The 20857-nt window shown below is 36.4% G+C and overlaps 1 protein-coding gene across 1 annotated transcript in view; it reads right to left on the minus strand.

Annotated features, from left to right (window-relative positions):
- The window catches only part of HCN1 (hyperpolarization activated cyclic nucleotide gated potassium channel 1), a 195462-nt gene that overhangs the window by 32218 nt on the left and 142387 nt on the right, over positions 1–20857 (minus strand). The window contains exon 5 of the mRNA XM_072360351.1: positions 11019–11165. Coding sequence (XP_072216452.1) covers positions 11019–11165 — 147 coding nt within the window. The remainder of the gene's footprint in view (positions 1–11018; positions 11166–20857) is intronic.

The following is a 20857-nucleotide window of genomic DNA, read 5'->3' on the forward strand; positions in this document are numbered from 1 at the left end:
TTGTAGTCAAAAAGGCCAATGTCATACTGGGGTGCATTAAAAAGAGCGTGGCCAGCAGGTCGAGGGAGGTGATCCTCCCCCTCTACTCTGCCCTGGTGAGGCCTCATCTGGAGTACTGTGTCCAGTTCTGGGCTCCCCAGTACAAAAAAGACAGGGGTCTCTTGGAAAGTGTCCAGCAGAGGGCCACAAAGATGGTGAAGGGCCTGGAGCATCTCCCCTATGAGGAGAGACTTAGGGAACTGGGTCTGTTTAGCCTTGAGAAAAGAAGGCTGAGAGGGGATTTGATCCACGTTTATAAATACCTGAGGTGTGGGGGTCACAGTGGCGAGGCTGGTCTCTTTTCAGTAGTGCGTGGGGACAGGACTAGGGGAAATGGGCTGAAACTTCAGCATAGGAAGTTGCACACGAATGTGTGCAAGAACTTCTTTATGGTGAGGTTGACAGAGCACTGGAACAGGCTGCCCAGGGAGGTGGTGGAGTCTCCTTCTCTGGAGATATTCAAGACCTGCCTGGACGCCTACCTGTGTGACGTGGTGTAGGGAGCCTGCTTTGGCAGGGGGGTTGGACTCGATGATCTCTAGAGGTCCCTTCCAACCCCTACAATTCTGTGATTCTGTGATTCTGTGATTCTGTGAATATACTTCCCAAATAACCTGTTGTCCAAATACCACAGCATAATGCTCTCATCAGGAACACTTTTCAAATATTTCTAAGTAGTTCGTTCCTTCCTTCCTTCCTTCCTTCCTTCCTTCCTTCCTTCCTTCCTTCCTTCCTTCCTTCCTTCCTTCCTTCCTTCCTTCCTTCCTTCCTTCCTTCCTTCCTTCCTTCCTTCCTTCCTCCCTCCCTCCCTCCCTCCCTTCCTCCCTTCCTCCCTTCCTCCCTTCCTCCCTTCCTCCCTTCCTCCCTTCCTTCCTTCCTTCCTTCCTTCCTTCCTTCCTTCCTTCCTTCCTTCCTTCCTTCCTTCCTTCCTTCCTTCCTTCCTTCCTTCCTTCCTTCCTTCCTTCCTTCCTTCCTTCCTTCCTTCCTTCCTTCCTTCCTTCCTTCCTTCCTTCCTTCCTTCCTCTCTGTCTCTCTTTCTTCCTTTCTTCCTTTCTTTTCTTTCTCTCTCTCCCTCTTTCTTTTTAATATAGATCCATCTTTGCTTCCTGATTTTGAATTCCTCACTATTTCAAATTCCATACTATTAGTTAAATTTATTTTTAAGTACATATAATTGACATTCACAAGACCACAGAAATAAGTATTAAATAGCTTTCAGTTGCACAGTTAGATAATAACTGGCTGAATGAGCCCAGGCTAAAATTAAAACTATTGATTACAAAGAATTTGTCTTTTCTTTATAATGTATGTAATCACATAGGTACTTATTTTATCTACAGAATTATTTAGCCTTCTATCAAGGTGCAATGTGTTGATCCAATATACTGCAGTGATCAGTGTGCACAAACACACAGTGATCAGCTCATAAGACATGCAACTGCATGAGCTTTAGGCACTTTATTAATCTCCTCTTGACCAACTTCAGAGTTTTCTTTTTTGACAAATGGGAGAAATGAAATATGAATTTCTTCATGAGAAAATCCACAAACTAGGCCCCTTCTCAGTAAGGCCCCACTTGTCAGTAAGTGCTGAAGCTGGTTTTGAATCCAGACAAGGCTTTTATCCAAAAGATGGAAACAGCATCTACAAATCATTATTTTGAACTCAGCCAAGGAAATACTGAAAAGTAGGCACTGGTACTGCATGGACTGGAGTCTGTGCAGCAGCTTTTAACTCCAGTCATCTCCAACAATCTTGTATCACAGTAATTTAAGCAAGGAAGATTCTTCTTGATCAGTAAAAACACCTAAGTTCCTTCAGTATTTGACACTTAAACTCATATCTACACTTCATATCTACACTTTATTATCTGTCTACTTATGTGCCACTTCAAGCACTTATACAGAACACAGACCAGTCTGTTGAAAAGCAGAGATGCACTATCAGAGGTGCAGGTTATGAGTAAGCAAAACTTTTTTTTTTTTTTTTTTTTTCCTGAAAGCTCCATTTCCATCCCTTAAAGGCTCTTCATCAAAAAAAGGGCTGTGTATAGACATTACACTTATGTGGAGAAGTTTGCAGATGAGGAAAACTCCCCTCTTTCAGGTAGGAAGACTTCAGGAAAAACACACACACACAAACAAACAAACAAACAACAACAACAACAACAAAAACCAACAGCATTGCATGTTTAGCTTAACTGTAAGACAGTTTTTGGAGGAAAATATTATAAGGATTTATGTGTATGTTAGGGAAAAGCATGAGTCCAAGACTAGAGTTGAGACACAGTTTTATGCAGGTTTCAGAAAAACGTTTCTATATTTTTTTGTTCCAGCGGTACTAGGAAAAGAACAAAATAATGATCCAGCATTGCTGTGGTCTGTAGAGCTCTAACCAGCCTATTTCCCACAGCTTTAACAAGATTTACCTTCTTATACAAAAGTGCACCAACTGGAAAATAAGTCCATACATGTGCACTTATGACAGATTTTAAGCTCTGTACGTTTTTGTTCTCATTGACTTGCCTTTGAGATACCATGCTTTTAAAAGGCACCTCCAAATGTACAAAAGGGAAATGCCACATACCCTTCTGCAAGCTTTTATTACTATTCCAAGTGTGCAACTGACTGTCAGAGTGCATAAAATTAGGCATATGCATTTGCTTTTGCATCTGGCAGCTCACAACACATTTATCACCTCTTGCTGGTGAGACACAACACTAATTAGTATCTCTGCAACTTTAATGGACACATACATTTGAACATGTTGATTCAACACAGAAACATTTGCGTGGCCATCAGAACAATTTCACCAATTAAAATACATATATATGCTTCAAAAGACTTTACCCTGCTTCTGGATCCATAATTTAATTTCCACAGTGAAAACTAAAGAAAAAATGTTCTTTCACCATTGCCAAGGAGAGAATTATGGGAAAGGGAAATGGGAACATCCATCCTTGCCTGCGCTGCAGTTCTGACATGGATCAGGACTGCACACTGCCCTCTGCTTCCTCTGCCCATGCTCTCCCTGTATAAGGACTAAGAGATTTCACTTTGAAACCCCATGAGAAGAAAAATGGAAAACCATTTTTCAGGTTACCAGTAGAACACTGTACCAGATGGCATCCCTGTAGCCAGATCTCCCATATCCTAATCTTGAATTAAAACAGATGACAATGTTTACAACCCTGGATCAAAAGTTTTATTTATTTATTTATTTATTTCCCATTTATCTTTGTTTATTCTTTAGTGGGTTCAGATGAATGTTTCTTAACTTCTATTCTGTTTTAACACAGAAGGGTTTCTGGACATTATTAAGGGACTGGAGAAAAAGATCATTTGGTTTAGCTACCTGATCTGAAACTTGCCAAAACCTATTACAGAGAGCACCAGCTAAACCCAAGCAATCACAGTGTTAAAAAAAACTTACATAAAGAAAACTAACTCAGAAGTCATCTGAAGTACTTTGTTATTATTTTTACCATCCTAAAAATCAGCAGCTCCATTTATAATTGCAAGAGCATAGTCAGACCTAATAGGAATGAACATGCTGTGGTAAGCACTGTCTTATGTGCCTTAACTTTTCCTGCCTTTTAGCAGAAGCCACACGGGGAAAAATAAAATAAATTTAAAAAAAAGCCTTCTTCTTTCAATCCTCCCCTTAGTACCACTCAAGTATCAGCAAAACAGTCCTTTGGTCCACTAAAAACTGAGACAGAGCAGACACTTGGAAGTGTGATCTTAGACTTGAGTCAGGCAATGGTGAGGAATTCGCCTCTGCCGGACAGCACTGCTATTGCATTAGCTGCTGTTCTCTCAATGAACTGTACTGAGTGCCTAGGAAAGCCACCCTGCTCCTGCTCTTCAGATCCTTGAACAGCAGTACAGACAAGAGCAAGTATAGACTGGGCTTACACTTCTATAACGGGCTTCGAGAGTATTTAGCTTGCATCCAAATAGTCTGGTGCTTTTCTCAAATAACTTATCTTTTAACACAACAAAACTACTGCACTAAGACTTGGGGATTTCATTTGTCTTCGCATTTTAGAAGAGCTCATGAAAGAACTGTCATGTCTGAAATATTTATTGAACAGTTATCACAAAAGAATATCGTAGGTGCAGTAACAAGTCTGTTGAAAATCATAATTACTGAGAGCTGTCAGTGTATTATTATCTTTATTATTGGAAGCAGTTATATCTTGGACTTGCCAAAGCATGTCTCAGCTCAGGATGGATTTGGTAATGAAGCACGCTGAACGCAGAAGGGACTCTGATAACAGTTTTTGGAATACATGCAGTAGTGATGAAAGTGGTTGGTAATTCAAAAGTCATGTCTCACCTCCAGCACGTACGCTTGTGCATGAGCGCGCATCAGTGACTAAACATACTCCCCATACTGCAGGAAATAATTTTAGCTTCATTTTCTCAGACTCCTGGGAATCAAATTTAAGGCCACAAACCAAGTGTTTCTAAGTCACACCTGGCAGTGCAGAGTATCCTAAAACACAGTAATCCAGTCACCTGGTGGTCATGGGCCAATTTCCAACATAAATATTGCCTATTTATTACTGTTCTCAATTTTAAATCTTAATGATTTTCCTTTCAAAGAGACTTTAAGAGCTTTGCTTTAGCCTGCTCTACAAAACTGGTCATTATCTGGGACTACCTTAAACAGATCTATGAAAAATAGCAATGGTTTTTTTTTCCCCACTTCAGAATTTGTCAAATAAATATTGTTCCAGTATACCACTATACTACCATTTATTCTGTCAGACTGATGTGCTGCATAATTCATTCATGATTTCAGTACTCCAGAGTATAAACTGAGGTTATGTTTTATCCATGACTATGTGGAAAAGCTTTTTAATGCACTAGATAAAGAGGTATTCACTCTTTCCACATAACTGTATAAAGTGATACTTAAATGAGTTCCTGTATGACTACATCTATAATTCTAATGCATTTTCTCTACTTCCCCTCCTTAAGCTTCTACCAAGGTTTAGTGTATATAAAAATACATAAAATGCAGTGCATTACAATGAAATTATTACCTCTTTTATGACCATAAATTTATGGACATAGGTTGTTACTGGAGTAAAATATCTGTAATTTTCAATAATTTAATGCTGATATTTAATATTGATTCTGTTACTTTAATGTTTTTTAATAAACTCATTCTATTTCTTACTATTTTGTTAAGGTTTAATGGCCTGTATCCAAAAATGATCATGACTACATTATTAAAAAGGATTAAAGCTTACTATGCTCAAATTACATCACATTTCAGCCTCATATTAAGTTTGGAGTGGTTTCTTCACTGTTCATAGAAGCATAGCATAGTTCAAGCAGAAAAATATTTTGTAATTTCTATAGATCAATATGAAAAAGAACAAAAAATACTACAAGAGGAAGTAAGTGGAAGAAGGAATTTTTTAAAATTCATTTTGAAAGTCTAAATATTTTCCCTAAAAATATATTTACTATGTCAAGATATGAAAAACCAAATCTGTTTTTAGTAAATCTGTTGTTAATTTTAGCTACTGTTATAAAAGTATAAATCCAGCAACAGGAGCTTTCCCTTATTTTGTTGTGAATGCATCTCCCTCACAAGAAATGATACTAAGTGATGCAGCTCTACCAGTCTACCAGATTCATTAGGTGCCATTAATGTACTTATATTCACCATCCTTGTGGGAAAACAAGAGCCAAGAACTTCATTCAGTTCTTCTTAGTTTCAGAACGGGCACTATGTAAAAATGAAGCATGTAAAAAGGAAACTAAAAAGAACTTCATGTAGGCTGGTTGGAGATTACTAATGGAGAGCAAAATTAAGTGAAATAAATTTGCAAATACATAGAGTAATGTCTCCATTTCCTCTTGGCTCTTATAATAATAATAATAGTAAAAAAATGTAAACTCAGTATTTGGCAGAGATTTTAAAAGAACATTAATGTTTGGAATTTTAGGAAAAGAATAATCGATATTATTAAAATATCAGCTTGCTGGGTACAGATCTGATGCTCAGGAAAACATACAGTAGAGTTGGGAATAAAATTATGGAATGGCAAAAAAGGATGATCATGGAGGTGAGCTGGCTTTTATGCAAAAGTAATTAAGAACAGAACTCTATGCACTCAAAAATAAATAAATAAATAAATAAATAAATACAATTTGTTTTTGTTATACAAAAATACAATTTGTTATGTTACCACAAAAGTTTATGCAATCATGACTAGCATACAAAGACTGAGTAGCAATTGTCTGTATCCTCATGTTCTTTTTTTAAGGCCATCAAGATCTAATAAACAGTGAGAGCCAGATTCAAATCCATGAAGAAAAAGGTACAAGTCTGCTCCTCGTTGAAAGATGTGGTGACAGAAAGATTACATAGGTTCAAGAGAAGTGTAAATAAATAATCGGGAGATATAGCAATCAAGGATTACTCAATAGACAAATCACATCACTTGCAGAGTGTGCTTTGAATTTGCAAAAGCTGGAGTCTAGGAGAGCTTTCAAGGGAAATACCACACTCACCCAGTCTTTTGCTGTTCTTGGGGTATCCACTTACAGACACTGCTGGCAAGGCTGGAGGCTTAGACAGAAACCAGAGCTGAGCCAATTTGACTGTTCTTAAACTTTTTTCTTTGATGAAACTTCTTATGTTCATCTTTAATATATGTAATTCAAGTGTCATTTCAGAAGAGATTTCTCTTAGCTCTGTCTTGTTGGGTTATTGTTTTTTGTTTGTTTGTTTTTGTTTGGTTGTTATTTTTCGCTTGACTGTACCATCTCTTTTTTGTGCTGTGAAGGTTACAAAGACTCCATTTAAAACAAATAGCTTACCATACCAGATGATTTTCAAGCATTTATCTGAATTAAAACAAACAAACATAAACTCTAGAAAACCACATTTCTGCCTGCTGAAAGCCAATACATATATAAGGAAAACATGCTAATTGCAGCCTCTTGCTAATTACTGCCTTGAAAAATAAGGGCAGGAGACAGTTAATTGCAAATGTTTTCAAAGGTGGAAGGTATCTTGCAAGAGGATGGCATGTTTAAAGACAAAGCTTTTTTTCTAAACTGATTGGCTATGTTTTCTCTACAACAAAACTGGGATGTGTGTGAGGTTGCATATTCAGGGGAGCATGATTATTAGGTCAGATGTAATGCAGAATCAGAATTTCTACACAGCAGCAATAGGTTCAGTGAACCTGAATGATGTGAGAGAGGCTTTCCACCCCTATTGAAAATGTAGCTGCTGAGCATCTCCCCAGTATTTGATTCCCAGGAAGACTGGACAGTTACTATCTGATAACTCTACCTGTGAAATAGGAGATACACTTTTCAGTAGGAGTGAAATCATTTACTTTTCCTCAAAGAACACCTTTTCTTATGAGCACGTGGCAGCACACTACATATGGCAATGTATGGTTAATACAGTTTGAGTCTGTGGAGTTAAGGATATCCAGTTAGTATACCTAAATTACATAACTCACTTAACCAAGGAGAAGATAAGGTTTGTAAGCCCCACATCTTAATAAATATCTAACTTTTAGTTCATTGAACTGAATACCTTTGTTTAAACAAGCTTATCCTTAAATGATGAAGGTCAGCTGCCACTTGGTTTTTACCATTCACTTTACTCAGATAAGATGCACTTACGGAGCATTAAAAAAAATTCAGAAACCTTCAGGATCCTTTTTCTCTTTCTAGTATAATGACCTAGTTAGTTCCCCACAAGAAGTATGAATCTATTTTCTGCTACCTAACAAAGTTCACCATACACAAATACGAAGCAAACCTTTTTAAAGCTTTTTATTGTGTTATTCATCCAATATTCTGTGAATATTCCATATAAAGTTTTCATAAGCTCAGCTGAATATGAATTCTTTTTTACTAAGTCTTACTTTTACTATAAGCAAATAAGCCTTATTAGAAGCAGTTATCACGCAAAAATTTTGCAACAGATTTGTAATTCTATTTCTGTGTTCTTTAACTATTTTTAACTGTTAAGTGATCGTATTTGTATCATGCATGTTTGCTTCTCTGTCAAAAAGCACAGACTGAAAAAGGTCATCATCCCTTAAAGAAATCCTAGCTTTGAAAAATTTCAACACATACAGTAAACTAAAATGGTTAAGAAGGAGAATTGACAATACTGAAACTTTTTTTTTTACACTTGATAATATTCATGCTGTGGTTATGTAGTGTTTTGTGTGTCTTCTTCATACTCTAAATGAAGAAAATGTGGTTTCAGTTGAATGTCCTTATAAGTTACTTTCATCGTGCTACACAAGCACAGTGGAGACTCTAAATGCTTAATTCTTGCCCTACCTAAATACAGGATAGAGTAAAGTAGGGAAGTCATTAAAAACTAAACAAATGAAGTAAATACTTGTTCTGTCAGTGATGCAACTGTGCTGCTGTCTGCACTTTATAGCCTTGTACATTTACTGGCAGTGATACATCCTGTCTAATTAAAAAAATAAATAAATTTTAAAAAATAATAATTGTGCTCTACACTTAAAAGGGTCTAATTTATTATCCATTAGTAACATTGAAAAGTGACTATTAACCATAGGCATCCTGAAGTGGTAGCTAAAATTGAATTTAAAACAGCTAAAATAAGCAAACATCCAAGTGGTATTTTTTGGGCACAGCACTAGAGTTGCTGCTAGAATTCAGACAGATGCATTGGAAAACCTGTTCTCTCCTGGCAACCATCAAATTCTTATGTTTTTGTTTTGTTTTTCTTTGTTTTTTATTTCTGGTGACATATTTTTCTGGAAGTCACTATGTTGTCATTAGTACAGCATGCAACTTGATTGTAGTCCTTGATGAATGCAATATACTGATAAATATTTTTTTCTTAGATAATAAAGCGAACAAAGAAATTGTAATTACAGCATGATCACAGCAAAACCAGAAACCACTCCTTCAGTGAAATTCCACTCTTAATGTTTTCAGTGAATCATTAATTTTTGAACATTTCTATGCCTGATCTTTGCTCAGAAGTGCTTTTTGTTGTGTGTTGATGATTTGTTGTTGTTGTTGTTGTTTTTATGATTGAGTAAATTTACCCTGCTGGTCTTAAGCAGTAAGAAATTTTTTAAAAAGGAAGGAATGAGGAAACAGAAGGTGGGGAACTGGAAAATGAGGAAATAAAAATGGGACTAATGTAGTGAGGAAAGGGCAAAAAGCAAGCTATTTTGAGTGCTGCAACCAAAAGTAGCAGAGGATTTTGAGCTGGAAGGCTATTATGCCTCAGTTATGGATTTTTTATTTTTTTTTCCTTTAAAACACAAGTAGATGAGAATGTTTCTGATGTCAATGACTGATGAGTTTGTATATGCACTCCATTTTTCAAAAGAACATAAATTCTATACTAGCTAAAATTTTTATTTTGCCTATCACTGTAGTCTAGAGATAATTTCCAGACTTTTTCTGTCCTACATGGTGGATTTTTATAGCGCATTTTCCTCTTGACATTTCCAAATATACCCAGGGTAGCCTCAGGGTAGACTGGCAGAGGCAGTTAAGAAACCAGAGACCTCCACCTGCCCTCCAAACTACTTACAAATATGCAGCATGCGAGGCTACACTTACGTTAGGGAATTAGATGAGTGCAGGTACTGGAATTCAGTCATCTATACTGCGCAATTGTTAGAAATATAATTGTTTGTCCCGGTACTTGCTTGAATCATTTAGCATTTATCCAGAAATTTTGAGCTCAGTCCACCACTCTCAGCGAGTAGTTTCAAAGGAAGGAGGCTGCTGTCAGGCTCTAGGAACACTGGCATGGCCAAATAGTGGCAAGGGGCTTTAGAAGCCCAAGAGCAGGAATGGATGGTATTGTTTCTTACAACTTGAATATCCCACCTATTTTAAATATGGAACTTGACTAATGTTTAATATGAGCTGCATAACATGTTTTGACATATTTTCAGTGCAAACAGACTCAGTGAAATAGACAAACCATTACAGACCTACGTCCTTCTTCATCCACAAATGATGCTAGAAAGGATTAAAAGCATATGTTTCAAAGAGTATGGATACCCTGCTGTGCTCTGCAGGGAGTTAAAATTAGACGTCATCCTGTGTTCTGTATGGAGGTTTATGTGCCCACTATCAGCACCATTCCTACCACAGCAGAGCATATTAAAATGCACTATTTGGTATTGCACAGGTTTCCTCACTGCAGACTACTTATCCTTTATTCTCCTCATTTATTTTATTTATTTATTTCCATTTTTATGCTTTTTTCTCTCTGAATATTTCAGAATTTTTATTTTATTTTATTTTTTTATTTTTATTTTTATTTTTTTTCCCTCCTCTTCTTAGTAGAAAATATCAGCCAATTGATAATACAGACCTCCTTGCATAGGTCAGCAGTTGAAGATAGTTACTTGCATGTTCTGAGTGAGAAGCAACTTGTCTTCCTCCCAAGCAAGTCACCAAAGATATGTAATATACAATACGATTTAAAAACAAACAAACAAACGAAACAAAACCAGACTAGAAACTTGAGTTTAAAAAATACAAGAACTTCTTTCATGGACTGTACTTCAAATTTCAACAGGCTTATCTGGCAGTAAAGACTGGAAGTAAAAACCATCTTAACCAAGGATGCTGCTTCTACTTTACAGCTTTACTGATGGCTTTCACAGGTTTCACCTACGTAAATGGCCTGTCATTTAAGTAGGGAAGCAGGTTTTGTCTTTCACTCCAAACCATTCCAGTTCATTTTCTGTCTTACAGAATGGCAGAAGACTACAAGTTCTCTCAACAATTAGCTACGGTTCTTTACTCTTTTTATTTTTCTACCACATAATTCATTTCGACCACATAGTCATATTTTTACTAGATAGATGGTCAAATTGGATTCTATAAATATTATAGAAAAGAATCAGAAAAACAGCAAAGACATGTAATTTTCCCATACTACAAAGAATCACTTGAGTGCTTTAATCTTACCTCCCGAAGAGGATCATTGAGCTCATTGAGAATGTTTTCCTCATCAAAGATCTTGCCTTGATAGCGGTGCTCATAGTAATCATGTATCTTCTGGCGCATTTCAGCAGGTAATTTGTGGAATGACATGTACTGTTCCACTTGTTTGTACTGTCAGGAGAAGAAAAGGAAGACTCATTAATCTCTCCAAATTTTTAATAATCTCAAGGCACTTAGAAAATGAAAGTTCATTCATGTATCCACTTATGCCTTACGTATGTTTATAGAGATATATCAGAGGACCCTAACACAAAAACTAGCTAATTTAGTATTACTGCTATTGAGTTGACAGCAAATTGTTGAAAATAATGGAAACTGCCCCTTGTGATGATGTTAGTATTCATATTAACATATAATTTTTGGAAGACAAGCCCTCACACCTTGTCTTCCCTAAATTTCCAGCTATTCAGTTGCGAAACAACAACAATTAGCTCAGTCCATGCAGCAGTCAGGAAAACCATAGACACTACCCATCACACGACCCATCTAATTCTTCAGTGCTTCATTCAGGTGACAGATTCAACTGTGAAATTTCAGAAACTGATATGTTGAATTAATCTATAACAAATTAGTGCTGTGTATGCTTACAAGATGATTGAAGAAAAATAAGCTACAACATATGGAGATAGTATAGTAAAAAGTATTCCTTAGAAGGAACTAAAAGAAGAGAGGCAAACTAGTAAAATAGCTATGGGCATCAAGAAACAGAAAGCAGGGAAAAGAGATAGATGCCAGGACTTCACCTGATTCAATTTGGGTGCTACGTTTCCTGGCTCCTACTAGGTCTTTGCACTATCATCTGCTTTATTTGATTCCTTTTTTTCAGAAGCTGTTTTGAATAGTACAATTTTCAAAGAAATGGATAAGCTATGTATGCCAAATATGGACAAATACTGCCTGTCCAGGACTTTTGCCTTTCAGATCACAATTCATGGCACAGCTAAAAATGATAAGGCAGTGAGACACAGAAAGAGAAAACCTCTTCAAGACTCACCGATGAGTTAAAACTTGCAAGAAAATTGGTTTATTATGCATACAATCATCATTTTGTTTTTCCTCTCTTCCCACCCTCCCTTTCTTAATTTGGTATTTTTAACAGTTTTAAATGAAAAAATCAGTGAAGGCCTAATTAAGACCAGCATCCCTGTGGACCAATTAAATGAATTTATACTGTACATGCACTGCTTATGAACTTGTGGATATATCCTTTAACTTGCATAACTGCAGGCTGTTCTATCTGCTGTAATTCAACTTAATTTTTGTTTTGTAATGTGGAAGAAAATTAGAAGGGCCACATGTACAACATGTGTTCCCTAAATAAGAAGAAAGTAACTTTGCATGGGGTTATTTAACAATATCTGATAGTATGTTAAGTCTGAGTTAAGGTCTGTACAGCTTTTTTGCACCTCGGAAGCACAAATTATTCTCCCCAACCTTAAGAACTGAGATTTAAATTTGCTTGCTCACCAGAGGCTTCTGCTCTGATAAGGAAAAAAAATATCCATGTATTCTAGGTGTGAATCAGACTTTTGGGACAGTCATAGTCTCACATCAACAAGATATTGCTAGTAAAGTTATTCTAATAATCATTTCAGCTCATCTAGGTTTGGATTTAGTGGGAAGGTTTGGATTTAGTGGGAAGGAGTGGAGGTGAGATCCACGTGTGATCTATGTATCTACAATCTTGCTGCTGCTCTCATGTTTCTGCAGTTCCTCCGGAGCAAAAGAGAAGATGTTGTACTGTGCAACCCTTGCTGTGTCCTCATGCAAGAATTATGTGCGACAATTGTCATAATACACAGGTAGGGAACAGACATTGCCATGCACTGTAGCATGGGGCTGCATCACTCTACCCAATCTTATTTGCAATCTAGTATGCTTCAGCAATGATAATAAACAATAATCTTTGCTAATGTACATTAAATTGAGATACACGGGGTATGATGCAAGAGAACTGCAAAGGACTTTTTTTATCAGAATAACCTTGAGGAAGAGAACATTTATGCTAAAAGCAATTTGCTTTGCCAGCAGTTTACACTTTTCCCTTTCATTAGAGCTGTTATTTGAATAGGTGCTTTCTCCCAGACGGGCCAGTACTTTGCTCTACCACTGATTATGCTTATACATGAGAATTTTAGGGAAACAGAAAAAATAGAACTGGTAGGAATCTAGTACTAATCACTTGTGTGTCATAAAATATTTCCATGTTTATAACTCACGGCATAATAGGGACATCTGCATATAAGCAACTTTTACATTTTGAATCTACAACTATGAAGCTGAAGTCTCCCAGAAATATTTAACCGTCTAAAACTTCTCAGTGTCAAAATATCTGACCCTGTGAGTACACAGTATATTATCATTCAGTAATAGACCTCTTTCTAACCGTGTTCAGTGCAATTTTAACTCATATTCTGCATCATTAATGTGATGACATTGTGTCATAGTATTCATGTGATGTGATCTGTGAAAACGTTTAACTTATTCTTGTCTTTCACTAATGCACTCCAAGTCAAGATCAGCTTTTTATTTCTAGAATTTTCTTCCAGCTCAGAAAAGGGAGGTTATTTATTTCAGTCTGCTCTATGTCACTGGTAATACTGAGTGTTTGCCAAAACAGCTGTCAATGTAGTCTGTCACAATTCAATTGCAAAGTAAAATAAAATAAAATAAAATAAAATAAAATAAAATAAAATAAAATAAAATAAAATAAAATAAAATAAAAATTGCTAAAATGAAGATATTAAAAAAAAAGCAAAGTTTAATTTTATGCAGTAAAACACTAATTTGTCCCAAGATAATTTCAAATGAAGTTTTTGTTTTTTTTTTTTTTTATTTGGCTACTACATGTATCCAAAATGGTTAAAAATATAGGTATTTTTACCATAGAGCTTTTATTTGTTTAATTATCCTCACAAGAACAATGTAAATCACATAAAGAGACCGATGTTATTTTCTGGAAAAATCAGATGTCAAAAATATACATATTAAAATTGTTATAGGATTGCAAATACTCTTACTAAGTGTGTCAATTCATGAGATTACCATAGTATGTCTGAGTGGGATTTTATATCTAAAATAGATCTAAAATAAAGAATTGTCAGTAAAGCTAAATTTTGTCAAAACTTTGTATTTGGTTTGCATTTAAAAGAGTTGTAGCTGATCCTGAATCATCCATCAGATTTGACACTTGAATCACTCTTTTCATACGTGAATGGAATAATTTGTAATGACTTTTTGCATCACAGTGTATATTTTTCTTTCAAGTCAGAGAATTTTGGTTGGCTTGTTTGTTTTAATTTGATTCATTCAGAGAACCAGTGGGAACAAAAGCTATTTCTGTAGCTTTTCTTAGATCTGTGTAAAAATGTTTCAAATCCACAGATGTTCCTCAAACCTAACTTTGTGGGGTTTTTGGCCTTCCTTATGCCATGTGACAGCCAAAGTATACTAAATATATAGACAATTTTGTGAAAACTTTCTCTTTGAAACTCAAATTGCTGGATGTGGAAGAGAACTACATTTTACGTGGAAGACAATTTAGTAAGGGATTCTCCATGTGCACATCTCCCCAGTAGGCTCTGCTTTCTATGGGGATGGCAAACATCTCAAAAAGACAGTGACAAACTACTTCTGACTTCAGTGGGAGAGAAATAGCACATCCTAGCACTACAGCAAATCCTGAGCTTGATGAAGGCATGGCAAGACAAAGAAAAGTCATGGTAAAACTTTTAAAATGAGAACTTAATTGCCTTGTGTCATATTATTAAACCCAAGGATGAGATTATTTCAGAAACTCTGAGCAGTTGACTTCCATGTTTTCTAGAAATCAAATGCTTTCAGACTGCTTTAGAAAATCAGTTAATGAGTAGCGATCCAACCATCTGCTATAAATGAAAAGATTGCAATCTGTCTGTCTTTTCCCTATCAGTTGGCTTATCTGAACTACAGAAATCACAAGCGGTACATGTTCTACTTGGTGCAATTTTAAATACTCTTAGTATCCATACCAATACTCTCTGAGTACCACTTCTTAAGAGCACAAAAGTATGTAATTCCAAAATGTTGAAAGTTAAACAGGCAGGGAACAAGGCTGAACCCCTGGCTGAACACGGAACTTCTTCTAGAGCTCAGTTAGGAAAAGAATGTATGGAGACAGGTAGAAAAATCAGGCATCAGTAACACAAAATATATTGTTTGCTATTATAAGAACACAATTAGTGTGGCCAAAGTATAATTTGAGTTGAAGTTGGTCAGTACTGAGAGGCACAATAAAAAAAGCTTTTAAAAAATATGCTAATGGTAAAAGGAGGATAAGACATAATAATGATTTGTTATTTGATGAGGATGAACACCTCACAAATAGGGACACTGGCACAGTAGAGACAAAATGTTTTCTTTGCCTTTGTCTTCATCACTGATGATGAGTGCTGAGACTGCTGGTGCCCTGAACTGGAGAACTGTGACTGTGGCAATGCTAAGCACCCAGTCAACCCTAACTTGTGAGGCATTTGATTCTCCAGTTGGATGTCTGTAAATCTATGGGGCCTGACTGAATTAATCCCAGGGTATTAAAAGAGCTAGATGACATTATTGTGAGACCTCTCTCAATTATTTTCAGTGGTCTTGGGAATCTGGAGAGATCCCTATCGACTAGAATCTGTCAACTGCTTGACCTAGTTTTGAAGAAGAGTGAGAAAGTAGATATTGGCAATTACAGGCCTGTCAGTCTCACATTGGTTCCTGGTAGAATTATCGAGAAGAATACACAGTCACTGATCATAGCAAACACAGGTTCACAAAGGGAAAGTCCTGTTTAATGAACTAAATTTGTTCTTATGAGAAGGTCATCCACTTAGTTGACCAAGGGAAGCCAGCTGATGTAATGATTTTGGATTTAAGCAAGCTTCAGTAGTGTTTCTCAGCATTCTTCTCTCCAGCATGCAGCTAGACAAATACATAGTACATTGGATGAACAACTGGCTGGCATGTTGTGCTCAAAGGATTACAGTAAATAGGGTTATATCAGGTTGATGGTCAGTCACTAGTGGGTTCCCCAGAGTTCTTAAGGCCCGTTCTCTTTAACATAAATGATCTGGTTGCAGAACACAAACACATACTATGTAAGTTTGTAGTTAACGCTAAATTAGGGGAGGACCTGTTGAGTTCATCAAGGGTCCAGGAGTTCCAAGAGGTCTTTCAGAGTCTATCCAGGCAGACTACAGGGCTGGGCAACCACCAACAACATGAAGTTTAATGAGTGCCAGATTTTGCACCTGGTATATGTACAGACTGCAAGACAAGAGCAGCCTCACAGAAAGGGATTTGCAGTTACTGGTTCACAGAAAGTTGAATCTGAGTCAGCAGTGTGCCCTGGCAGCCCAAAGGGCCAACCATACCCTGGGGTGCACCATGCCCAGCACTGCCACCAGGTGAGGGGAGGGCTTGTCCCTTCTGCTCTGTGCTGTGCAGCCTCACCTCCAGCTCTGGGTGTAGTTTTGGGTGTTGGTGAAAGGCTCCTGCTGAAATTGGCAAGTAAGTGGATTTCAAAGTTTCAAAATACATATTTTCACTGAAAAACACTATCCATGAATAACTGCTTCTTGCTATTTCAACCATCAAAATATTCACGGGCTTCATGTACACTGAAAATTTTTTCTTTTATGTTCCTTCAGCCAGTGATGAGAAGTACAGCACTGATCACATGAAGCTCTAAGTGGACTCAAATTATGTGTTAAAAACAAACTTTTTTTTTTGCTTCCTGCCAAAGGCCAAGGAGCAAAATGAGATCTTTCTAATAAAGATCTCAAGTGAAGAAGAAACAGTATTTCAAAATGAAGACAGTATCCCAATAAAGCCAATATCCAAATAAAACCAGTGCAACAGAAACTTAAATATTCATCTCTCATAAGGTATTTTAACATATAAATTGTGCCTGTTGGTGTCTTTTCTCTTACTACTTCATAACTATTGTTGCCTCTTCTAGCTGAAAAGAAAGAGTCCTAAAAATCTCTACGGATCATAGTTTATCCTTTCTTATACTAAACCATAAAAAGATATGAAATACATAAATAGTATCTGTTAAAAACAATGTAACTAATTACATTTTTGGTGTACATTTAGATATTAAGGATGTAGTAACTTAAAGGTACCTGAACTTACATTTATTGAGTCTTAATTTTGTCTTAAAACAGCTTTGCTTGTGAGAGCAGAATGAGGTCTGCATACCCTAAAGCAAATCAGTTTTGTGTATATGACAGGTTATGCTCTACTTACCAAGTGTCACACAGAAGATATCCCTGACACTTACTGCAAATACAAATACTTAAATAAATTTCTTTGTACTCTAGTAGTACTTTCAAAACATCAAGCATATCAAAGGGCAGCAGATCTGCCTATAATCATTTAACAGAAACTTGGAATTCCATAACTTAGACAGCTCACTTTCTGTGAAAAACATGAGGTTAGTAGTGTGATATCTGCGTTCAGATTTCTAAAAGTCAAGAATCTGATTCAAAGCAACTTCCTGATTCCCTATATTGAAAAGAGAGAGAGATGAGGAGGGGTAATTCATCTCATTCTGAAAGTAATGTCTCGCAGGGATGGAATACATTCACCTTTGCCATGCTTATCTTTCCCTCTTTATTGACTCTATGGGAGGTCCTAATGACTAGCACTGATCTGTTGTTAGCTAAATTAGGTGAAATGGTTTGTAACTCAGTAAAACTTTTTCATGTCATCAACTGTAACTGTTTGTCTTAAAGAAGATTTCTTACAAAGATTTCTGTTGTGAGACATAGCATCTGATCCAACAGAAAAAATACTAGGTGTTTTTCCCTTACAATTATGCTTTTCAAATTTTAGACTTAAAAAAGAAAATTTAATAAATGTGGTTATCATAACATGAAAGCTAACACTAAAGTGAGGTGCCAGTGAACCTTCTGTTATCAAATATCATCAGAGGATTTTATATTTGTGCTTCAAATTGTAAATGGAAAAAGGAGACAGCTACGGTACATTGGAAGGGCAATAAATGAGATTCTCTCTGAATCAACATAAGGCAAAGCTAATGAAATTCATAAGCCAAAACTTTACTGCATAAGAACTGACAAAATACAATCAACTACTGAGCTGTTTGATTTAATTTTATCAAAGCAATATAAATTAAAAAATTCTCATCTGTGAAACCATTGAAGCTGGAACTGTGACTCACATAGGTGTCAATACATAGGTGTCAATTATTTTTCTTTGCAGAGTATAACATTTCTTCACAACCAGGTCATTTTATAACCACAGAACGATAGAACAGTTTGAGTTGGAAGGAACCTTTAATGATGACTTCATTCCAGCCTTCCTGTAATGGGCTCCTGCAACCTCTCAGTAGATCAGGCTGCCCAGGGCCCCAACCGACCTGGCACTGAATGCCTCCAGGGATGGGGCATCCACAGCTTCTCTGGGCAGCCTGTGCCAGTGCATCACCACCTTCTGAGTAAACACTTTCCACCTAACATCTGATTTAAATCTCCCCACTTTTAGTTTAAAACCATTCTCCCTTGTCCTATAAGATTTTATAAAAGGTTGGTCTCCCTACAGATTCTAAGCTACTATTTAGTATTGGAAGGCAGCATTGAAGTCACCCTGCAGCCTTCTTTTCTCCAGGTTGAACAAGCCCAGCTCCTTCAGCCATTCTTCACAAGAGAAGTGCTCCAGCCCCCTGATTATCAGTGTGGCTATGTGGACTCAATACAGCACATCTTATGCTGGCAGCCTCTGAGCTGAATGTGGTAATGCAGGTGGGGCCTCATGCAGGTGGATGTTTACAAATAAGAAGATATTATAATATAATATATAATTCCCACAATCTGTACCAGATATATAACTTTTAAGGAAGCATGGGGACATTCAAAATGGATCCTAGGATACAAGCCAGGAAGTATGATATGTGCAATGTCTTTTAGAAAAAAAACAGTTTAACACCGCAGCTAACCAAAATGAAATGTAAAGTGCTTGAAGCCAACAAGAAATTATATTCTTGTTTTTTACTTTTAAGATAGAAAATGGATTTTTGTTTTCTATTTTTAAGATGGAAAATGGATGTAATTTCCTCATAGTGTGGGGTAGTTAATAATTTTCATGGAAAATATTACTCGGTGGGAAGAGTTTTGTTGGACTTTCAAAATTATTAATTAAAGTAAACAATCATGAAATTGCAGAAACTAGTAAATATTCAGGAATATTCAATTCCCAATTGAAAACAAACAAACAAAAAATAAATCAAATTATCGTTCTGGCTTACAATTCACTGAAATATTCTGTAACGCTTACTATGATCAAATTTGATATTAAGTTGAACCTTGATTCATATCACATTGGTGAAGGGATATTTTTTTTTAAAGCAAAGTTTCATCTGACTGAATTGTAACAGGCAATAAATTTTTGTGAGATTTGCAAAGCAATGCATGAGCTGAGATTTCTTCCTGCAGCAGAAGAATACCTGCAAATTCAAGAATGAGCACTGAATAAATATAATGCATATAATGGGAGCAGCATCACTTTAAAAGGATCTTTCAGCAAAGTATATTTTTATGATTAAAAACATGAGATTGCTAAGACTACATAATGAAAATGTATAGCTTCCACTAAAAGACAGTGTAGTTAATGTAAAGAATGTATGAAATGTATAAAAGCAGCCACTTTGCTGTAACTTTTTATAAAGAATTTGAATTAAATTCAATATACCCAATTATACATTGCCTTTAAGATGGTATGTACAGAAAACCTCAGAAAAAAATGTGTAATTTGATGTGCATTATGGCACATCTCCCCCTTGATATTATATAAATTTATTTTCCTATCACAGGAAATAATAAATTCATTTGCTAGTTTCATTCAATTATTCCATTTGAGAAATTAGAAATCAAATTGTTTACAAACTTTTAAAATGATTTCTTAACCTTGATAATTGTACCAGCTTGCTAGAACTGAGCTGCACTGCTGTAAATCTCAATATTCTGTTTCCTGAATGAATAATCTTAATCTGTATAAATAAAAATAATGACTGAAAAAACTGCTGAGGCTAGGCTCCCCCAGAATGCACTTGTATAACATGAGATGGTCACAGACAGCAGGCTACATTTTTTTCTTTTGAAAGAGCTTTCAGAAGAGGAGGCTCAGGGGAGTCCTTGTTCTCTGTAACTTCCTGAAGGGAGGTTGTAGTGAGGCTGGGGGTCGGCCTCTTCTCTCGTGTAATTAGTGATAGGACCAGAGGGAATGGTTTCAAGCTGCGGAAGGGGAGATTCAGGCTGGACATTAGGAAGTATTACTTCTCAGAAAGAGTGGTCAGGCACTGGAATGGACTGCCCAGGGAGGTGGTGGAGTTACTGACCCTGGGGGTGTTCGAGGAACGCTTGGATGTTGTGTTGAGGGACATGGTTTAGTGGGAGCTGTTGGTAATAGGTGAACGGTTGGACTGGGTGATCTTTTAGGTCTTTTCCAACCTCAGTGATTCTATGATTCTAACTTCATAACTGGTTTCTATATTAAAATAATAAAAGACATTAAGCTGTGGAGTAATAGGAAAGGAATGAGAAGAATTGTACAGATTATTAATGGGTACTTAACAGATTTTCACTTCAGTTTTTTCTTCTCACGTTTGTTCTGAGAACCTGGTATTTTTCTCTCCTTTAACTCCTTAGTATTACACTGACTGCCAGCATTATTCCTGGCACACAGCGGTGCAGCGGAGGCAAAGTTTGTATTCCTGTTTAGAAAAGATTGGGAACCCTAATTTTGGCTCATACATT

Source organism: Excalfactoria chinensis, chromosome Z (genome assembly GCF_039878825.1).
Source record: "Excalfactoria chinensis isolate bCotChi1 chromosome Z, bCotChi1.hap2, whole genome shotgun sequence".
NCBI lineage: Eukaryota > Metazoa > Chordata > Aves > Galliformes > Phasianidae > Excalfactoria > Excalfactoria chinensis.